General features: G+C 33.5%; 2 protein-coding genes across 2 annotated transcripts; both read right to left on the bottom strand.

Annotated features, from left to right (window-relative positions):
* On the bottom strand, positions 1-2297 carry LOC113708435 (benzyl alcohol O-benzoyltransferase-like). The gene is made up of 3 exons (XM_072084066.1): positions 1815-2297; positions 1109-1144; positions 1-948 (listed from the first exon to the last, which is right to left on the bottom strand). The coding sequence occupies exons 1-3, from the start codon at positions 2295-2297 to the stop codon at positions 1-3; spliced, it is 1467 nt and encodes a 488-aa protein (XP_071940167.1).
* A 6958-nt stretch (positions 2298-9255) lies between these two features.
* LOC113705808 (delta(12)-acyl-lipid-desaturase-like) lies at positions 9256-10646 on the bottom strand. Its single transcript, XM_027227732.2, has one exon. It carries the CDS (start codon positions 10623-10625, stop codon positions 9480-9482), a length of 1146 nt encoding a protein of 381 aa, XP_027083533.2. The 5' UTR covers positions 10626-10646; the 3' UTR covers positions 9256-9479.
* Between the last annotated feature and the right edge of the window lie 12584 nt (positions 10647-23230).

Below are 23230 nucleotides of genomic sequence, written 5' to 3' on the forward strand. Positions count from 1 at the left end.
TTAAAGCATAGATATAATCTTTGGATGCCAAAATTTGTTGCATCCGTACATTGGCACCGTGATCATTTTCTCCATCTCCTTCTGAAAGTTTTCCATGGCTGCAACAGGCAAGCACACTGGAACGACCAAACTATCATCTCCTTGGGTATTTCGAAGTCGCGAATAAACTGCCATATTAAAAGTTGGCCCTCCATCCATAATTCCGCCATAAATTGGCTTTCCCCAGCCAAAATCTACCTCGTCAATTCCAGTTCTTGATGCATCCGAAAGAATCCAATCCTTCAACAACGTAGAATACCCTGGTTTTCCATGCAAAACATTATAGTCAATGGCTGACTCGATGAAGTCCTCAGTTACTTGATGTTTTGCTTTCTTCACTAGCTCTAATGCATAGACAAATGAATTGTTGCACAACTGGTTGACCTTTGAGACTGCAGCGGAAGAGACAAATCCATTGCCATAATAACCACTAGGCAACTTTGGTTTATTTTTACCACAAACATTGACTGCATGGGTAAGAGTAACGATTTCTTCAGGATCCAATTGTAAGGCTATTGTTCTTGATCTCCATACAAGCGCAGTTACGAGATCAAATTTTGTTGCATAAGGAATGTTTGGTGGTAGGTATTTCTGGATGGCTTTTATCTCTTGTGCTCCAAAAAAGAAGCATTTGCGTACAAGGTTGAGAGGGGAGTCCAATATTGTAGGCTCAGTGCTACTATTACTGTTTTCTTCCACCTCGAACTCATTATGCACACATGTGACGTATGGTGGATTTCTTGCACTTAAGAGCCATCTTTGCCACACAGGTAATGGAGAAGGTGCTGATGATGGATCTTTGGATATTTGGCTTACTGCATTCAGAAACTGGGCTAAGCCAACTGCATCACTAATTGCATGGTTTATGCGAATAGCAAGGACAAGTCCACCACAGATCAAGCGAGTCACCTGAATTTTGACCCCAAAAGAAATGAAAATGATAATAAGAAAGTTTTCAAGTAAAGTTTGTAAATAAGTAGCAATTTTGGAAAGTATAATTGGATATTTCAAGTAAAGATTCTTGGATATTGTGAGAAACTTCATTTTAATGATAACTTTATCTACCTACCATTTTGCAGCTAATTCTATTAGGATTAACAGCAAACTACACAGAATAACCACTAGTATAGCGACTTTGTGCGTTCAGTGCCATTTTGAAATTAAAAAATAGTTGAATGACTAATGTATAAGATTTCAATAATACAATGGTCAGTGGAGTTTTTTGTCCTAATAAGAAGAAAAAATGTTATAGCTCCACGTATTTAGATTGTTTCCTTATATTTACTCAATTAATCTTCCGACAGATTCACATAGTCCTCCATAACTACTTAACTACCACTATTTTAGAGTTTAAATTACTAATAACCCCATAGTCTCTTATGCTATCATGTAACTCCTTTAAAGTTTCAAAATATCTATAAACTTCCTTGTGTTTTGATATAGAGTGAAAATTTGGCAGAAAAAAATCTTCTGTTATTAAAAGAAATGGTAGTATCGTCGGTGTTTAAATATTAAATGGAAAAAAGATCCATCCACCTATACAGTCATAGACGGATTTTTTAAATAGATACAAAATTATAAAGGGGTCAAGACTCAAGTGAACATTTATGTAAAAATACTAGAAGACATTATCCTCACACCTTTTTAGAGTATGTTTGGATATATATATCTCCGCAATTGGAAGTACTTTCCATCTATTTTCAACTTTACGTAGAACCACTTGTAAAGCGTAGATGGTCATATAGCAATTTGTAGATAACCAAACAAAGGCATACAGTTTGGCTGGAAGATGAAGAGGCCAGAGTTAGCCTGAATGTTTTGCCCACCTGAATCAACATCAATGGACTGTCCAAGATCTCTGTAGAGTCAGAAGCATCCACTAAGAACTCCTTTGAGTAAGGAAATGGTGGCTGCATGAAGTCACGAAGTTGATCGAGCCCAACCTCTGCAATGGCTTCTCTAAACACCACCCCTTCAGCTGTGCAGTTGACAAGAATCTTATCTGAAGGCCCTTCAATGAGCCTGCCGGCATAGGGATAGTAATAAACAAGTGCTTTAGCTACTGCATCCCTAATCACCCCAACAGGGTTCTTTTCGTCCAAGAATTGATTATAGCTAAAAAACATAATCATGGGTACATGAAATCTGAGGCCCTTTTGATCGTCTATATCAGAAAGTGGTCTTATTTCACGGGGAGTAGGTTTTGCAGGGACAATCAACTCTGCTTCCTTATGTCTCACTAAAAATTGCGTTGCCATTTCTTATTTTTCTTTCTTGTTGGGGGGAGGGGGGGGGGGACGGGGAAGTGTAGGGGCGCTACTACAAAATAATTGAAACTTTTAAAAGTTTGGTACCTACTAAGTCTCGCTATGTGTTCTCGTATTTATAGAATTTTTGAGCGCGTTACTACCTTTTTTAACCTAGTTCCTCACCTGAAAGAACGTTGCACGTGCATCGGTTATATTAGGCTTACCGGCCAACAAATATGATGAGAAAAAAAAAAAGAAAATATGATATCAAGCGAAACCAAAAATGTGATGGAGAATTGAAAACTAGAAAATGATACTTCCGGTGTTGGTCCTCATGCATGAGGACTTTAGGCTTTAGCCACCGACTCTTTTTTTTTTTTTTAGCCACCGACTTTCAACACGTACAACTATGGAAAAATCAACTTGCGGCTAGTATCACAGCATAACATCTTTTGGCGTTTTCAGGATGGAAAATTGACTGCACAACTCAAATGACAACGTTTCGCGTTTTAAGGGTAGAATACCAAATCAAAGTGGGCTTTAATTTCAGCCTCTAGCAAGGGATAAGGGAAGAGAACCCAAAAGTGATCATTCACCTTCACGATCACTCTCTGTTGATGTTGATGTTGATGTTGATGAGTTAGTCCTTCCATGTGAAACATTTATTTATTTGTAAAACACAAAACACCTAGAGTTTATGCACATGGAAAGAATTTGTGGGTTGCTGTCTGGAAAAGTACAGGAAAGAGTGAATATCGAAGAAAAATTCAATAATTCAACAATGTCTACGAACCGCTGATAAAACTGAATAAAGTTGTGCTGATTTATCGTATCAAGATAAAGACTAACTTGGCGGTGGAACTGCCCAGATTTTTGGGAATTCTCTGGGCAACAGGAACCAACTAGATTCCGTGAGTTGGTGTAGTAGATTTTAGTGATGAAGATTTTGGATTTAGTAAAGGAAGAAAAGAAATGGAAAATGGAAGGGAAAAGCAAAATATAGAAAATGAAAAATGAAGGGGAACAAAAAAAAAAAAAGGAAGGAACGAGATTTGTCTTCTGCTCAACAATGGATGTTGGAGAGGATGACATGTTTTTATAATTTCAATTTAGACCCTCAATTTACTTTTTGTTTTCAAATAAATTAAGGAAGTTAGTAAAATTTCAATTAAACCATATATGAACTATTGGTACGGATCGAAAACAGGGTTAGTATAGGAATTTTAAACCTTTCCTTTCAATTGGATGATTTCCATCCATTTCCCAAAGAAATCCAAAGTATGGAGGAGTTATATGGGTATTTTTAAATAATAAGGGATTTCATGTACAATAGGCAAACCACCGAGGAGATTTAGTGTATTTTACCCCCAAAACAATTTCCTCTACCTTGCCAAATGAATATTCCTTGGAGATTGTGGTGATACTAGGGTAACAAATGGAATGTACTAACTTTATTATGGAAAGAACATTTTGTAACAACTAATAAATATTCTTCTAATTTGTTGTTAGATATGGCCATGATTTCAAAATTGCTAGTTCTGATGTAAAAATTGATGGTTTCAATTCTTCTAAAAGGTGAAACTTGAACCGACACTTATAAGGACAATTACGGTTATAGTTCTTGAACCTTTGGTACTAGTTTTATTCTAGTTATGATTTAAGTTTCTTCCGGATATGCTTCCGGTTCTTTTACTTACGTCTGAAAAATTATTATTATAAAATTGATTCTACGAAAATATGACAATGAATATAGAAAAAAAAAATAAGGACTTTATTGTATTATTGTGTGTAAGGAAAAAGAAAAAATGATGCAAATTTTATATTTAAAAAAAAACCTCATTATTGATTAGATTAAATTGGTTTTGGACTTAAATTATAGGGTCTAGGCTTACTAATGGGGATGGGACAATGGGTTGTTGGGTAAGGATTAGAGCTGCTTAGTATTGTGTGCTGACTATCGATATTGAATTCTAAACTAATCAAATAGATTTATATAGCAAATATCTTTTTTCTGCACGACTTGACCCGAGTCTAAATCGCCAATTTTGATTTCAGTTTAAGTTTTTGGTAAATTTGAATCTAATTCTTTAGTTACGATTATGGTTTTGATTTCGATTTTTAAAATTTGATTTTGGTTTCAATTCAACAAACTATTAATCTGGTTCTAATTCAAAGTAGAACCGTGACCACTCCAATTTGTTGCCATCACCATTCAAAACTAAATGAGGAACTAGAAACTTTATAAAGGAATACGGGACTCAGTCACTGAGTTCACAAAGAAAGACAACGCAAAATTATAATAGACGTACTCATGATGTTAAGGTATAGCAGTCTAATTTTATCTAACAACTTGTCATCTAAATATGCCAACAAATATGTTCGTTGTACAACTTCAAAATTCAGTGACGTTAGGGACATTTGCAAATATCAATTGTAAAGTGAACTTTCTACAAGCTCAATTTCAAGACATGTGGCACCAAACCAATGTAGAGATTGAAGACAAGACAAATCTAAGGTTGTTGATCTTCGCAAGGAGCATCTTTTTCTTTTCTTTTCTTATTTCAATGATTTGCTGCAACTGTCATCATTGTTTGCTTGTGCTTCTGTAAGTTTTCCATGTTTTCTTTTTCTCCTGTATGAAAAGATAAGAATATTATCATAGATACATAACAAGAGAGGTGAGAAAAGTAAATAAGTACATTATTTGTTGAAACTCTTTGTTGAAGTTTGCAACTCCTGTATCAGAATGACTTGCCGCACTCTGCATGTAATATAATTATATATTTTGTATGGTAGACTTTTCAAAATAAACAAAAAATTAATTACCTCCACCTCAATATCATTTTGGAATTGTAAAAAATCTTTCCAAATTTGCAATTGTAAAATATTAAATGGTGCAAGTGAATTTTCATTTTGGAATAGTAGAAATTCTTTCCGAATTTGCAATTGTAAAATATTGAATGATACAAGTGATAAAATTCAGGAAGCATTATAAATTTAAGTGAAAATGACCAAATTCTTGCCTAAAATATTTACTAAAGGTATTTTAGTTTTGGCCAATGTGATCCTTAAGCACAAGGGGTTTTTCTAACGGCTGCCCAATAGGCACTTGTTAATACACGTACATTCCATCCAATCTACCATATATATATGTATACTAACAATTATTGCTTCCACTTGCATTTATATATTTTTTCTATTTGATCATTTGGTATTTATATACTTTCTTTAATTAATCTTATATTTCTAAAATCTAGCACCTAAAATATATCTTAATAGGTGCTTCCGTTAAAGACCATAAACATAATTCTCTAATCCATCTAAGTTCCTCTAAGATGGCGCCATCACTTAAAGTCAACCGCACCTCTGTTTATCAATTAAACAAAAGTATTTTAAAAACTTCAAATATGGGGCTACAATAAATCAAGTAAATTAAAAAACAATGGATCCATATGAAATGAAGTATTTTACAAAATTTTTGGGCACTTTTAAAATTTCTTATTTTAGTTTTCACTCCTCCCCTACCTCAACCCTCCCTATCACCCCTCTTTTCCCGTCTCCACCACCTCTTCACCTCTGCACCTTCCCCAATTCCTACCACCAACCCGCTGCCCCCTCTCCCCACCAAACCCACCATCCTCTCCACTCCCCTCCAATCATGAAAAGCTGATAAATTCCGAACCCACACCACATCCCTTCCCCCAAAATATTTTTTGATTTACTTGAATTTGTTATATCCCCACGCCCAAAGTTTCCAAAACATGATTTTGGTGGTAGTGCTGCTGCAGAAGGATTTAATTGGACCGAAAATTAACTTTAAAAATCACATTGACCAAAACTAGAGTTTGGATATTAAATCAGCTTTAGTAAATATGTTTAGGGACAAATTTGACCATTTCTCATAATTTTAAAATGATCTAAGTATAGAAAAATTATGTTGATATCTTTTGAATTACTTTCTTCTTTTTTTTGGATGGATTTTTTGTCTACACTGCCAAGTATCATTTAATATGAAAAATATTTGTTAGATAGTAAAAAAATAAAAACAGTTTAATATTCATACCTTATATTGTGAACAACTTTGACGATGTTCATATTTAGTAAGTAATTGTTACAGTAACTGGTGTATCCTCGTCTTCCTCCATTCTTTGACGAACAAGTTTTCAATTTAATATAGGGTTTTGATTTTACTTGAACTTGAATTTAATTCTAGGGCTACAGAGAAAATTGTAATATAGAACTTGAACTTTGAATTTAATTCTTTGACGAACAAATTGATTTGGTTTTAACTTGAATTTACTCGTCCTCCTCCATCTTGTATGCTCAAAGGCTTTTTTTTTTTTTTTCTTTTTAAAGAGAAACGTAAGCCCAAAGTCTGATGAACTTGTAATTATTTAATTTAATTACACCAAAATCAATTTTAACTAAATAAATTATTTAAAGGTTCTGTTGTCTACAATGATCACAGGTCTAATAGTCGGAGACCCGGTGACAATAGTAGTGACCCTGTTGACACAAGAAACGATGTCGTACAAAACAAATCATGCACAAATCATTTCTAATGGCTTAGGTTGGTTGCCTCTATGGCATTTTGAAGGGGCAGCTCCTCGGAGAGTCAACGTCAAGGACTTGTGAAACGGCTTCCTTGTCCCAATCTTCAGTGCTAAGGCACTGGTAACAGAGGGTAGGACCGTCGTCCTTATTCCGTACATTATGGCAAGATTAATACTCCCTCCGTCCCAAAATAAGGGACGTTTTTGAGGATTCTAACTTATTATGCACAGTTCAATCAATTTGAATGTGAGATATTTTTTTCCAATCGCGCCCCTTTGACCGATATCAAATCTTAATTGTTGTCTATGGTGATATGAAAAGAATCTGTGGGTCCATGTAAAATGTAAGCCCTTTTTCATGCTGTTGCCAAGCACGCGCCTATTTATGGCCATCAAAATTTTTGGTGCTGTCCACGCACCTTTTTTTTGGATGTCTATTTATTGCTTTTGTGGGTTCCATCATACTTGTTTTTTATTTTATCAATGTCTCTTTTGAGACTACAAATGGAATGTTAGAGAAAAAAATTGTAATGTGACTCAAATTTTGGGACATGAAAAAAGGTGAACTATGACAATAACAATGGGACGGAGGGAGTACAAGCTATCTTTTGATTAAAAAAAAAAAAAAGAAACGGCTCATACCTAATTGCCTCTATGCTCAAATTTCGTTGCAGGCTTTTTTTTTTTGAAGATTCGAAATCTTACAAGCAAGAACGGAAACAAAAAAGAAAAAAAAAAAAAGAGAGAATTTGTACGTCAAACCACAGAACTTTTAGTCGCCTAACTACTATAACCTACTAGTTAAGGTGATTGCTGTGAATTAGTTATTTTAGACAGCTTAGTAATTCTTTGGCCGTATCCATCTTTCTTGCTAATATCGGCAACTATAAGATTTAATGGCCCAATTAAAATAGATTGAGTTAAGGGTTAAGTCAAAAATCACTGGTAAAAACTGTTAATCTAACCATTATTGACCCGTGATGACATATTATGAATAAGTAGTATGTTATTCGTATTAGTTTTAGATCGACCCGGAGGTTTCTTTCGTGCTTTGATGGCAATACTAGTTGAAAATTTCTGGTGTTAATGAGGAGGTTGAATCATGTAGAGATAAATTTAGCTACTTTATAGTCAAGCCTGTTATTTACATTTAATGAGTGCATGTCCACAGCAGTATTTGGTAAATTCTAAAAAGGCCTTTAAACTTGTACCATGTTTATCTAATAAATTCTGTTATTCACTAATTGCAGCATATCATCTTTGCCAAGTAATTTCAGGTGCTGAAGTTGTAGTAAAAATAGGTTTTTGGCGGGCCTTTTTCCGGGTAGGCCCGATCCGGATTCGGGACCGTCGGACATTTGGGTCGGGTCCGAAACTAATGCTGTGTAACGGGTCCGGGTCCGGATTTATTAATTTTGATCCGGACCCGGCCCTTTGACAGGCCTACCAGAGATTATTAATTGCATAAAATATGCGACATAGTTATGCTGCTTAGGATTAGGTTTTTTTTTTGTCAAAATGATCAGGATTTAGTTAATGGTAGGATTTTTTTTTTTTTAAGGGTGTCCCGCAGGAAGTGGACCCAGCAGACTATTCCCCACCCTCCACAACTTGCTAGCAGCAAGGTTCGAACCAAGGATCTAAAACTTCATCTTCAACAGCCTCAACCGCAAGACCAAACCCCGGAGGGCAGTTAATGGTAGGACTTAGATTACGACGTTCAAGCATTTCGTAATGCTTAGGGCTGCAAACGAGTCGAGTCGAGTCGAGCTTTGAGCTAATCGAGTCGAGTATCGACTAAATTTTACCAAGCTCAAGCTCGAGCTGGCAATTTTCGAGCTCGAGCTCGAAAAAAATTAAAAAAAATTATTTTATTTTTAAAAAAAAATAAATAAAATAATATTTTTTTCTAAATAAATATTAAAATATTAAGGATATATACGTAATTTTCACTATGAAAATAAAAAATATATATAATATACGTAATTTTATTATTAAATAAAAATAAAAATAAAATATATATATATATTCAAACTCGCGAGCCGGCTCGCCAGCTAACGAGCTTAATATTTTGAGCTCGAGTTTGACTCGACTCGAGCTCGACTCGAGCCGCTCGCGAGCGGCTCGATTCGTTTGCAGCCCTAGTAATGCTGTAAGGAACCTTGGTCCACTTTTTAATTACATCCCAGTGTATAAGCCTTACTATGGTGTTAATTGTAGTTATATCACGTGGATCAATGTTTATACAGTAATTCTCAAAAATATAGAAATCATACGTATCTCACTTGTGGAACCTATTGGTTTTATTTCAAAAATATAGAAGTCATATCTGAGATTATATATACACACGTTGATTAATTATTATTTCAAATAATTGGTATTGACAGTTGTTGAGGAGCTTAAAACTCAAAACAATAGCAATTTCAATTGGTATTGACACAGGCTATGAGTTTATTATTTTTTTTTTTGTCGAAAGGCTATGAGTTTATTAGCACAAGGTAATTTTACGCAAAGTTAGACAATTGACAATTGGCTGAGCGAAAGACAGCTACTTCTTTCTCCACAAATGCCAATTTCAAAGATACAGCTTCACTAATAACACAACAGTCTATTAGGTGATCAGGATCAGATAATTTCATCAAATCTTACTCTTGTACCAGAATACACCCTTGCTTCCCTCATCTGGCTCAACATAAAGACACTCTTTTGCCTCCCTCCACATCGCCTTGTAGAGAGGAGTGCCATCAAATCGGTAATACTCTCCCAGAATTGGCTTCATTGCTTCAGTTGCCTCCACTGCGTGATAATGTGGCATTTTTGAAAAGAGATGATGAGCCACATGTGTGTTTGTGATGTGATGGAAGACCTTGTTCAAGACACCATAATCTCTATCAACGGTTGCCAGCGCGCCCCTCAGCCAATCCCACTCTGATGAATCATAGTGCGGCAATGAAGGGTGAGTGTGGTGCAGATACGTGATGAAAACAATGATGCCATTTAGAACAAGCCACGGTAGCCCGTAGATGCATATAAGCCAGGCTAGCCCTTTTGCCAATGCTACCCGATAGAGCAGGTGAGTTGTTACAATGACACCAACATCGGAAATGTAGATTTGAAGCCTCTCACGAGCATTATAGATTGGACTATAAGGATCATAATGGCACGCAAAACGATCATATTGTCTGCCTGAAGCATTGACGGCCAGGTACAAGGGCCAGCCCAGCACAAGGGTGATCGCCAGAGTGATGACTCTGCCTGGAGGGTTGTTCAGGTACTTGTAGTACCACTCTATTTCGGACTTTGGCTTCGGCACAAAGACTTCGTCATGTTCGATTGATCCAATGTTGGAGTGGTGGCGGCGGTGGCTGTGTTTCCACGAGAAGTAGGGGACCATAAGCGCAGAATGGAAGATAAAACCAACGGTGTCATCCACCCATTGGTAGTCGCTGAATGCATGGTGACCGCATTCGTGGGCAATGACCCAAACTCCAAGGAAAACACAGCCCTGAAGAATCCAGTAAATAGGCCAGACAAGATAGTTGTATGGAGAAGGAAGGAGATGGAAATAAGTTGTAGCAGTGTAGTAGAACAGACCGACCAAGGTCAGGTCATGAACAAGATACGAGAATGAGCGAAGGAGTGATCTTTTAAAGCAGTGAGGTGGAATGACTTTCCTGATATCACCGATGGTGAAGGGAGGCTTCGAGTATGGGGCTCTATGGATGGGGCTTTTCTTTTGTTCATTCGTGGTTGTTAGAGCAGAAAAGCGGCCTCCGGCTTCCATTTCGGTAAAATGCTCTCTCTGTTTGACACAAGCAGATCGTATGGACACTGTGGCCTTGTGGGTGAATTTATAGCAGAAAAGGTTAGAGTTTACATTAGGCATTTCTAAAGGATAGTCTTTCCTAAAAGTGAAACTATTTCTGTTACACGTAATCAGATTCAAAGTCAATCTTACGGTGAGAAGGTCACTTCAATTATTTTTTTTTCTCTATACCATTTCTGGTTTCAATCTCTTTCTCATTCTCAATTTCTTGCCACATGTAAGGCTGCAATTGATCGAATGGAGTTGAGGTTTGGTTTAAACGGGACAAACAAAACTCAATTTTGTGAGATTCAAACTCGACGAGCTTGCCCTTTAAAACTTGAGTTTGAGTTTAAACTCCAATTCAACCTAGTTGAATTTGAGTTCGAGCCTATTTGAAGTCAAATCAATATTTCATTTTAATAAAATAATAAAAATATAAGGAACACACATGTAATTTCATCATTAAAAATATAAACTATAAAAAATATACAAATTCAATCCTGCTTGATGAGCTAAAGGATTGAATATCTATATATTTTGCTCGACTCAACTGGCTCACCAAGCCAACTTGATCTTGAGTCGAGCTTCATGAGTCAGCTCAATTTGTTTACAGCCCTAGTCACATCGTAATATACCCAAAAAGAGTTGCAATAAAAACTTGAGGGATAATTTTAGAAACCTCGCTTGAGGTTAATTTATGACAATTTCACATAGCACTTCTCTAATTTTGAAAATTACATTAGCCTACTCTGGCAGTTTGAGGGGCCAAAATGTCACAATTAGAAGGCCCAAATTGTCTATAATATACCATTAGTGAAATAGTTTTTTCAAATAAAAGTTATTTTGTAAATTGTTAGTACTTGTTTTGCAAAAGTAAAACTTGTGTACATTTTGTGAGACTTCCCTGTTCTTGTTTGCCTAGTCAGAGGATCAGACCAGTTTCTACTTTTTTGGAATGATGTTTTATTAAGAATTTCCTTTCAACTTTTTCGTTCATTTTTTTCTGACCAGGGTAAATTTGTAACAAAGAACATAAAGGGAGGTAATTTTAATTTTTGAAATCAGAGGGGTGCTTGGTGAAATTATCAGAAACCTCAAGGGAAGTTTCTGAAATTGTTTAAAAAATTAAAAATGATGAAAAAACTGAAAAAAAAAAGGATAAAGATTGAAAAAAGAAATAAAAAAAATAAAAAGTAGTGGAGCAAAAAATGTGATAAGAGGATTGAAAACTAGAAAATGACACCTACCGTGTTTGTAGTTATACATGAGGACTATTAGCCACAGACTTGAGAGACGTATAATTGAGCATGGAAAATTAACTTCACAAGTACATGCACCTGGCTGGTGTAACATGGCGTTTTAATAGTGGAAAATTAACTCCAGAGGCACATGCACATCGCTATTATAACAACATTTGGCGTTTCTCCAGAGGTACATGCCCATCGCTATTGTACATGCCAAACCAAAATGGGGCTCTAACATCAGCCTATAGCACGGGATAAGGGAAGATAATCCAACAGTGATAATTTACGATTACTTTATACATGTTGGTGTTGATGACTTAGGGCGCGTTTAATAAAACTTAAGTCTGAATACTGAAATTTGAAGTATGGATCCATTAAATTATTGAATTATTAAATATTGAATCAAATACATTTGAATGTATAACAAATTCAGTGATAAGTGAATAGTTTATCACTTATTTTTAGAAACAAATTTTACTTAGGAAATTCAATTTTATTTAATTAATTCAGATGTTTAATTTTTTATTATCAAATGCATTTAAACATATTAAAATTTAAATCCATTAAATTTAAGTGGTGAATTGGATTGTTAAACAAGACCTTAGTCTTACCAAACAAAGTAAAACATGTTGCCAAATTCCTGATGAAGGGAATATATGATGGTAAGACAAAAACCGAGTTGCTTGAAAACATGTGAAGCACGGGACCATGCTGTTGTTGATGAGTTTGGATGCGTTTGATAAAATTAAAGTCTAAAAACTGAAATTTAAAATCTGAAATATGAAGTGTGAATCCATTAAATTATTGAATTGTTAAGTATTAAATCTAATACATTTGAGTGCATATCACATTCAATAATAAGTGAATAACTTATCACTTTATTTTGGGAGCAAATTTTGCCTAGGAAATTCAGTACCACTTCATTAATTCATTAATTTAGATATTTAATCTTTGGTTATCAAACCGTCTAAATATGTTAAGATTTGAAACCATTAAATTTAAATGCTGAATTGAGTTATCAAACAAAGCCTTAGTTTTAGTAAGACTAAGGCCCTATTTGATAAAAGTAAAGTTTGAAATCTCAATTTTGGAATCTAAAAATTAAATAGTGAAAGTATTATGTTGCTAAATTGATAAAGATATATGTTTGATAACCAAGTGAATTATAGTACTAAATTGAAATTTCACATGAATATTATACTTTTATCCTTAACAAAATTGTTTTAATTTGTATATTTGAAGAGAAAGAAAAGTATTTTGCGTGAGAGAAAAAAATTTAACAATTGAGAGATAGTACTTAAGTGTGTGTATTTGTGTATATCTACACGTGTATATATGTGTGTCAAATAGAACGAGAGCAAATGTATACTTTGTGCAAGAGTGTGTCGACTAAGACCCTATTTGATAAAACTAAAGTTTGAAATTCAAAAATTAAATACTAAAAATATTAAGTTGCTAAATTGATAAAGATATGTGTTTGATAACTAACTGAATTATAGCACTAATTGAAATATCACACAAATATTATACTTTCATCCTCAAAAAAATTTCTTTATTTTTTATATTTGTTAAGAAGGAAAAATGTTTTGTGTGAGAAAAAATAATTAAATAATTGAGAGATATTACTTAAATGTGTGTATTTTTGTGTGTCTAACATTTATATACATGTATCGAGTAGAATGAGAGCAAATTTATACTTTGTGCGCGAGCTTATGTGAGTGTGTTACATGTGTGAGAAATGTACTATGTGTGATCAAATTAGAAAATGTAGTCAAAAAATTTTACTTAAAATTTTGTACACAAATTAAGTGATGTTTAATATATTAAGTTCATCATTTCAATTATCAAATATGCTGAATTCAAAAGTTTTGAATGAATTAATTTTCAACATTAAGTTGAATTATCAAACAAACCCGAACTCATCAACATCGTACAAAGTGAGAACATATTCCAGTGTGTGCAAATACCTTAGCGTAGACACTTGACATATCCCATTTCTAGTTTCAATCTCTATCTCACTCTCTATTTCTGCCATGTGTGAGTATATCAAGTGTAGGCCTGCAACAGAATCAAGAATCGAGTTTTGACCTAAACGAGTTGAACTTGACTCAATTTCATAAGACTTGATTTCAAGTTTGAACTCACGCAGCTTGCACTCTAAATCTAGGGCTCAAACAACGGTTTGAGTATAGTCGAGTTTGAATTCGAAATTTGAGTGCAAACCTACTTGAGCTCAAATAGAATAAAAATAATTTATATATTTTTTAAAATAAATAAAATAGGCATTTCACCCCTAATAAATAAAAAAATATATATAGGAGATATATATGTAATCTCACTCAAAAGCTAAGAACTAATTTGCACTTAATTTACTGGGAAATTGCATTTTAATTTATATTGCGTTACTACCTTTTTTAACCTAGTTCCTCACCTGAAAGAACGTTGCACGTGCATCGGTTATATTAGGCTTACCGGCCAACCAATATGATGAGAGTTCTTCATTCTTGTTTTTCTACTAAGAGGATTGGACCAATTTTTACTTTTTTCTTCTTTTACTATTCCTTTTTTTAAAGCACATTACATGTCATAATTTCTTGTGAGAGCCTTAAGGATAATTTCAGAATGATGTTTGTTTTTAGGATTTCCTTTCAACTTTTTTCATTCACTTTTTCTGACAGGGGGTAAATTTGTTACCAAGAAACATAAAAGTAAGGGATATCAATGAGTAATTTTTAAAATTAGAGGGGTGCTAGTTGAAATTATCATAAACCTCAAGGAAGGTTTCTAAAATTATCCCGAGAATTAAACATGATGAAAAAAAATAAAATATATATATGATAAGGATTGAAACAAAAATCGAAAAAAAAATAAGAAAATATGTGATGGAGAATTGAAAACTAGAAAATGATACTTCCGGTGTTGGTCCTCATGCATGAGGACTTTAGGCTTTAGCCACCGACCCTTTTTTTTTTTTTTTTTTTTTATTGTTTTAGCCACCGACTTTCAACACGTACAACTATGGAAAAATCAACTCGTGGCTAGCATAACATCTTTTGGCGCTTTCAGTATGGAAAATTGACTGCACAACTCACAAGCGCCACTGGCTAAAATGACAACGTTCGGCCGTTTTAAAGGGAGAATGGCAAGTCAGAGTGGGCTTTAATTTCAGCCTCTAGCAAAGGGAAGACAACCCAACAGTGATCTTTCACGGTCGCTCTCTGTTTTCTTGCTGATGATTAGTCTTGCCACCTGAAAAATATTTATTAGTCCCGAAGGGAATTTATACGTGCGATAAAAGCACCCCTCAAAAATTTTCCAACTTGTAAGGCCTATGATGCATTGCATTGCATGTACATGTCTGGCCGTAGAATGTCAAATTGTAAGTGGGCTTCAATTTCAGCCGCAAGCACTTGGCTCGCACGACGTGTTTACTGTGATAATTCACGATTACTCTTTGTTGACGTTGATGAGCTAATTTTATCATATGAAACATATGCTCTAGTCCCCAAGGGAGTGTGCGATGGTCAAACTAAAACACCAGACCATGTTGATGTTGATCGATCGGTGCAGATACCTTAGCTCTAGAGTTTAGACGCGTGGAAAGAATTTTGTCGATTGTTGTCTGGAAAAGTACGGGAAAGAGTGAATATTGAAGAAAAATTCAAAACTATCAGAATTGAGCTCTTTATGTCTTGAGCCCTAATCGGAAACTGTTGCCAAATCTTTGAAAACATCTCTAACTAATATCATGGACGAAGCGCAGCACTAATGAAGATTCTGAAGGTAGCTAAATCATCCGCCTTCTCATCCTGAACATGCTAAATATGTCATGTATTTACCTTTCTTTTTGGCTGTTTCAAAATTTGATTCATAAAGTTTTCCTTCAAAAAAAAAAAGAAGTAACTTTTCATACATCCCCAGCCACTCTTAATGAATTAATTTTTTTGAATTAATTGGTCACATTCGTCAATATATCCCAAGCCAACTCATCTAAATTATATGAGGGTTTTTTTTACTAATGGGTGCCCTAAGAGTATTTTTTAACACACCTAACATTCACCTGACGTAATATACACAAATACTAACAATTATTACCCTCCTTTGCATTTATATACTTTTCCTAATTAATTTTGCCTACCTTTCCTTATATTTGTTTACCTTTCTTAATTAATCTTATATTTTTAAAATTATGATGCTTGAAATATATTTTAGCATAGTTCACCAGTGAGACAGACCCATTATATGATTATACATCTCCATAAAAATTTAGATTCCACGAAACCACAATTATTTGGGGAAGAAGTGAGTACAAGACAAATGTCGCATATGCAATTGCAACACCCATTGGCCAATTTGGAAATATATGTTACACGGGATAATCATCACTTCAATTGCGCAAAAAATTATCACTTTATCTCCTAATAATTAAGTGTAGCCAATAATGTTCTTTTTCACAAAAATACCCATTTATTTCCTTGTATTTTATTTACTGATTTTTTGCCATTAGGACAAGAAGTTTGTGTAAAAGACCTAATGAGAAAATTGAAAATCTAGTCCCCAAAGTTGAGTTTATACATTTTTGTCCCTTACTTTTAAAATGAAACATTTTGGTTCCTTTATTTGAGGGTCTTGAATTTTTAGTCCCTCACATGAATGATGTATTCCATTTTCATCTTAAAAACCATTTTGAACCACAATTTCAGGGGAAATAGTTAAAACAAATATGCAATGACACACTTATAAAAGTTACGACTGATAGCATTTGAAGATAAATTGAAACTAGGAATTGCCTTAGTTTTAATGCTACCGACCAGGACAAAAAATTTTTTAATAATTTATGGGTGCCTCAAGGGCATTTTTTTTATATACCTAACATTCATCTAACTTATCGGGTTTGAATTTGAATTTTCTCAACTCAAAACTAAATTTCTACAAAACTTTTGATTATATCAAAATTATACAAATTAACATCAAATGTACTAATGATTATGTGAATCTAGACGGTGATAACAGGAAAAGAGTGCAAGTAAGAAATTTTAAATTCGGGATCTTTTGCTTGTATTAAAAAGAATTAAATGAATCGATTTGAATTGGACAATTTTCCAATTTGTAAGGCCTGTGATGGTAAGGGCCGTGATCCGTAACAAGTACGCTAGGCTACGACAACATGCTCTGGATACGATTAACAACGTTCGGCGCGCGTTTACAGGGTAGAATGTGAAATTTTAGTGGGCTTCAATTTCGGCCTACCAAACTGGATAAGGGAAGAGAACCCTTCACGATTACTCTTTGTTGATGTTGATTAGGACTGTCAATGGGGCTGGGACAGCCCGAGCTCGGTTCGTTCGGCCCGACAGAAAGCCCGATGAGCCCGATCATTTAGTGAGCCGGTCTGAGTTTGAGCCTAAAAATTAGGCCCGAATTAAATGTGAGCCGAGCTTGGGCCTTATTAGGCTCAAACCCGATATAGGCCCGGCCCTTTAATTACCTATATATATAATATTTATATTTTGATATTATGTATATTTATATATCCAAATATATTTTTACTAAATACTAAATATATATATAAATTACAAAACACAAAAATACATCTAAAGATTCTTTCATGAGATTTCTTGAGAGCCAATATTAGTAATGCATAACTAAATCTCTAATTTTTCTTATTGGTTGAGTAAATTTTTGTATTGGCATATTATTGGTTGATTTTTTTTTTGTCTACAAACACAAAAATCATCAAGCATATTTGGATTTAAATCACAAGATTATAAAAAAAGTTTCAACTTTTAAAGATGTATTGGCTTATGATCGCATGTTTTATTACTATTTTTCATGCATTTTAAATGGATTAAATATAAATATTGTTGAAAAAATTTTTGGTTTATATACTTTTTAAGAACTATTATTTGTTCATGTTTAGTTTTAATATTATAGTCTTGTAAATGTTAACTTAGTTTTACAACTTAATAGTTATAGTAATTATATTAAGAAAATTAAGGAGTAATAAGTGAGCTTGGGCTAAGCCCGATTAAGGCTCACAACCCGAATATTATGTGAGCTGAGTATGAGCTTCACATTTACGAATCCGAAACTCATAGCCCGAAGCCCGAAAATGTTTCAAATTAAATGAGCTGAACTTGAACTCATCAAAGCCCGGCTCATTAGGCCCGATTGACAGGCCTAATGTTGATGAATTAGTCTTACCATGTGAAACATATTTTCCAGTCCCCAAGGTACAATTGATGAGTTTAGACGCATGGAAAGAATTTGTCGATTGCGGTCTGGAAAAGTACAGGAAAGAGTGAATATTGTAGAAAAATTCAGAACTATCAGAATTAAGCTCTTTATGTCTTAACCTTAATCGGAAACTGTTGCCATATCTTTGAAAACATCTCTATCATGGACGAAATGCAGCAGTAATGAAGATTCTGAAGGCAGCTAAATCATCTGCCTTCTCATCCTGAACATGCTAAATGTGTCATGTTTTTACCTTTTTTTGGAGGTTTCAAAATTTGATTCCTAAATTTTTCCTTTAAAATAGAAAGTAACTCTTCATGCATCGCCAGCCACTTTAATGAATGAATTATTTTGAATTAATTGGTCACATTCATCAATTTATCCCAAGCCAACTCATCTAAATTATATGAGGGTTTTTTCAAATGGGTGTCCTAAGCGCATTTTTTAACATGCCTAACATTCACCTGACCTTTCATATATATACACACACATTAACAATTATTACCTTTCCTTACATTTATATACTTTCCCTAATTAATCTTGCCTACCTTCTCTTATATTTATTTACTTTTTCTAATTAATTTTATATTTTTAAAATTATGACACTTGAAATATATCTTAATGAGTGTCTATGCATAAGCACCTATTAGACAGACCCATTATATGATTATATATCTCCTTAAAAAGTTAGATTCCACTAAACCACAATTATTTCAGGAAGGAGTGAGTAGAAGACAAATGTCACGTATACAATTGCAACACCAATTGGTAAATTTGGAAATGTATGTTGCAAGGGATAATTATCACTTCAATTGCCTAAAAAAGTTATCACTGTATCTCCTACCAATTAAGTGTAGGCCAACAATGTTCATTTTCACGAAAATACCTATTTATTTCCTTGTAATTTATTTACTAATTTTTGCCACTGTGACAACAAGTTTGTGTAAAGACCTAATGAGCAAGTTGAAAATCTAGTCCCCAAAACTTCATCATTATACTTTTTTGTCCCTTAATTTTAAACTAAAACATTTTGGTTCCTTTATTTGAGGTTTTTGACCTTTTTAGTCCCTCACATGAACGACATATTCCAGTTTCATCCTAAAAACTCATTTTCAACCACAATTTCACGGGAAATAGCTAAAGCAAATATGCAATAACATACTTATAAAAGTTACAATTGATACCATTTGAAGATAAATTAAAACTAGGGATTGCCTTAGTTTTAATGCTACCAACTTGGACAAAATTTTTTTAACAATTTATGAATCTCCTAAAATTTGCCAAATATATGTTATAATGACAAAACAATATTTTGTAACCCCAAGACACCTCAAATCACATTTTGGACACAAAATTGTGTCTTTTAGCTTTACTTTTCTGTTGAGCTTGACAAATTCAATTTGACATAATACATTAGAACTCAAAGACTAAACTTAGGTATTTCACACACTGTTTTTCGAGCTTTTGTCTGAATTTATATCAATATTATAATTCAATGTCAAAATGTAACTGAAAAATGATTTTTGGGACGTAAATGGTCTATTTTCGATATTTGAGGTACCAAACTATACCATTTAAAATAAGACCTCATACCAAAATGGATCATTTTAGAAGTAAGAAGTGCAAATCTGAAATTTGATGACCTATTCTTTTGAATTTTCTCAAACTTAATTCATTTTCCAATGTCGACCTATTAAGTTGAGCATAATCACGTAACATCCACTTGCCATAATTACGTTATTTCATGATACAATGCCATAATTTGTTCAAATAAAATTATCCACTTGCTGCAGTCATGATTGATTCCATCAATGCAAAAGTTAGTTTCACATTCTTTCAAAAGTTACGTTTCGTATATCTATATAAAATTCTTTGATGTATTTTAGTTGCGTACAGAACTTTCTAGTGGAAAGAATAATTTTTTCACAAAAGGGAAAAAAATGCTACTCTACCCTGTCTATTTGAAGGACTAAGTTCTTTTGGGAGTTAAAATCACATATTGTGGTGGTACATGATGAATCAAAAACTTTAACAAAGGAAGATGGGATTCAGTCATTAGAATTTGTAAAGAAAGAGAATACAAAATTTACAGAGACGTACTTGTGATGTTGCGATTTTGAAAGAGATTTTTATTAGCTTGATATCTTCTCCAGGTGTTCGGATATAGAAGAAAAGTTACAAATCTGTTTTCTGGGAGCATCTAATAAATTAATGATTATTTTGGATCGTTCAAGTCATTTAAAACTAGTTCCAAATCCATGCGAGGCATAGAAATTTTGTTTAAATGTATAAATATACATGCATTCGTGTTGCAGATGCTTTGTATAATTATTGCTGGACTTGGTTACAATCGTCTAATTTTAGTGAGCTGTGAAAATTTCAAAACTCAACGACAATAGGGCCATATTTGCAGATATCAATATAAGACGATCAATAATTTGAAGTTGGCAACAGACATTCAAAATGAGAGAGTGTAAACTTTTTAGATGCTCAATTCTAATGTCAACTTTATAAAAGCTCAACTTTTAAGACTTGTGCACCAAATTAATGTAGAGATTGAAAGAAATTAAATCTAAGGTTCTTTATCTTTTAGAAAGCATCATCTTTTTTCTTTTCTTATTTGCATGATTGGCTGCAATTGTCATCATCGTTTGCACATGCTTCTTTAAATTTTGCATGTTTTCAATTCCTCCTCCATTAAAGGATATGAATATTATGACAGATAAATAAAAAGACAACTGAGAAAAGTAAGGGGAAGTGCATTATTACTTGAAACTCTTCCCTGTTGAATTTTGTAACTCCTTTATCACAAAGGTTTGCTGCATTCTACATGTAATGTAATAATACAATTTGAATGGTAGGCGTGTCGAAATAAACAAAAAATAATTAAGCCCACCTCAATATCATTTTGGAATTGTAGAAAATTCTTTTCAAAACAGCAATTGTGAAACTGTTAAATGATACAACTGTTAAAATCCAAAAACCATTAGAAAACTAAAATGATTGAAACGTAGGAGAATTATGTTGATACCTTGTGCATTACTTTCTTCGGTTTTTGACTGATTTTTCGTCTACATTGCCAAGTATTATGAAAAAGATTTGTTAGATAGTAAGATAAACATTTTTATTTTCATACCTATATTCAGAATTAATTTTAAGATAATATTCATGCTTGTGGTTGGCATATTTGGAAAATGCTTTTGGAGATATTGTTTTATATATCTTTCCTCTAATCAAATGCAAAAACATAAAATATACGTGGAATGAAACTAGTTCTCTGATAAATGCAGAACACATTTGATTGAAAGGGAATGCCAAAGAAAATAATTATTATAATGACTGTTGTGCTCTCGTCTTCCTCCATTCTTTGATGATTGAGTTTGCAAATATTGTTGTATTAATGCCTATTGAAAAACTCCAGGAGTTTGCAATAACTTGTATTTTTGTCATTTTGGACAATGGAAAATAAGTAGTTTTAGGAAAGAAATAATGTGAAATGATTAAGATGCATCTTAGACTTGTTTACTAATGGCCTCATTTCTTCGATGGTTACAATGTAAAATAAGTAGTTTTAGGAAAGAAATAATGTGAAATGATTAAGATGCATCTTAGACTTGTTTACTAATGGCCTCATTTCTTCGATGGTTACAATGTAAATTATTGAAATAATTATTAAGAAAAATTTATTTAGAATTAATAATGATCCATGTTATTCATTTGCTTCTTGTGTAAACTCATCTATACATCCATATGTTCAGCAGGACAAATTCAAAATTTTTGTTGATCATCTTTTCAATGCATCATGTATGTGTGTCTTCAGTTAGTAAAAAATAATGAACTTAATGTAGAGGTCAACTTTATTGTTGTTGGAGGTAGGTAGCTATTTAAATTAACCTTATTTTATTTTGATCTTTATACTTTTATATGGTTCAATTAGAAACAAGCAAACATTATGGATCATTGGGCCATCTATGGTATTTGATGGTGTCTCATTTTCTTTGCTTAAAAAAAACTGAAGTGCAATTCTGATAAGTTTTGCAAGGCTACCAGAGGAAGTATTATACAATAATTTATTTTTGCTTCGGCAATTTCCTTTTTTTTTTTGTCTTAATTTCTTTGTAGCTTTTCCTGTTGAGTGTTGTGCATGATTCAACTATTGTATATACACATATCGTTAGTATAGACATAAGTAGCCACGTAATATATACAGGATAAAAAATTAAAATATAAAGTAAATATTTTAAAGATAATGTCAAATGTGTTGAATATAGCCACATGTTACCATTACCAACATAGAGTTTTTCCTTTTTTTGTATCGTGGTAAAAAAAATTCACATTCCATTAGATTGAGACAACAAAAATCAATTTGTCTCTTTAAGTCTTTTAATTTCATTGCAATATTTCTCAATACACGAAACTTTTCGCATTGGGTCACATGTTTCATAGTTCATATAATTGGGATGGATTTGTTTCATCAACATATATTATAGCAACTGTGTTCTTTGTTATTTTTGCTATTGGGAAACCGATGAAATGTCCAATCACAAATCGATTGATTAAATTAATCAACCATAATTTGCGAAACGAATCTTTAGTCTGCTACTATCAGAATGTTGAATCTGTTGATGAGAGGTGTAGAAACTCAGAGCACGGGTCAGGACGATTACCAGACAACCGTTTCAGAAACTTTCGACAGACGAGATGAATTGAGATAAATCAATGGGAGAAGACACAACCACGTCGCAAGTGAAATGAGAAATTCCAGGATGGCGACGTATTATTTAATAGCAATAAAAAAATAAAAATTATGAAAACGGATGGAGCATCATCGTCAAACGGCGTTTGCACAGTAAAAATTTATCCCGCCCAAATTATTAATAAAAAGTTCTTTTTATCAATAATATCAAAATAAATTTCTCCAAGAAAACCTTTTCCCCATTGTTTGCTAATTCCCAAAATCACTCCAAAAGACCGACACTGCTTTGAACTAGTAGAGAGGACAACTCCCAAAAACCTCCTTCGATCTTAGCTAGACGCTTATCTCATTAAGGAATAACTGGCTGAATTCCTCCTAAAGAAGACCCATGGTGTTTTTTAGGC

Source organism: Coffea arabica, chromosome 1c (genome assembly GCF_036785885.1).
Source record: "Coffea arabica cultivar ET-39 chromosome 1c, Coffea Arabica ET-39 HiFi, whole genome shotgun sequence".
Taxonomy (NCBI): Eukaryota; Viridiplantae; Streptophyta; class Magnoliopsida; order Gentianales; family Rubiaceae; genus Coffea; species Coffea arabica.

Bases quoted from the DNA above. Each gene is read 5' to 3' on its own strand.
- LOC113708435 (XM_072084066.1), bottom strand. From the start codon at position 2,297: ATGGCAACGCAATTTTTAGTGAGACATAAGGAAGCAGAGTTGATTGTC. The intron at 1,145-1,814 runs GTATGCCTTTGT...TATTCTGTGTAG, and splicing joins CTTCATCTTCCAGCCAAACT to TTTGCTGTTAATCCTAATAG. The intron at 949-1,108 runs GTAGGTAGATAA...GTCAAAATTCAG, and splicing joins ATAGAATTAGCTGCAAAATG to GTGACTCGCTTGATCTGTGG.
- LOC113705808 (XM_027227732.2), bottom strand. From the start codon at position 10,625: ATGGAAGCCGGAGGCCGCTTTTCTGCTCTAACAACCACGAATGAACAA.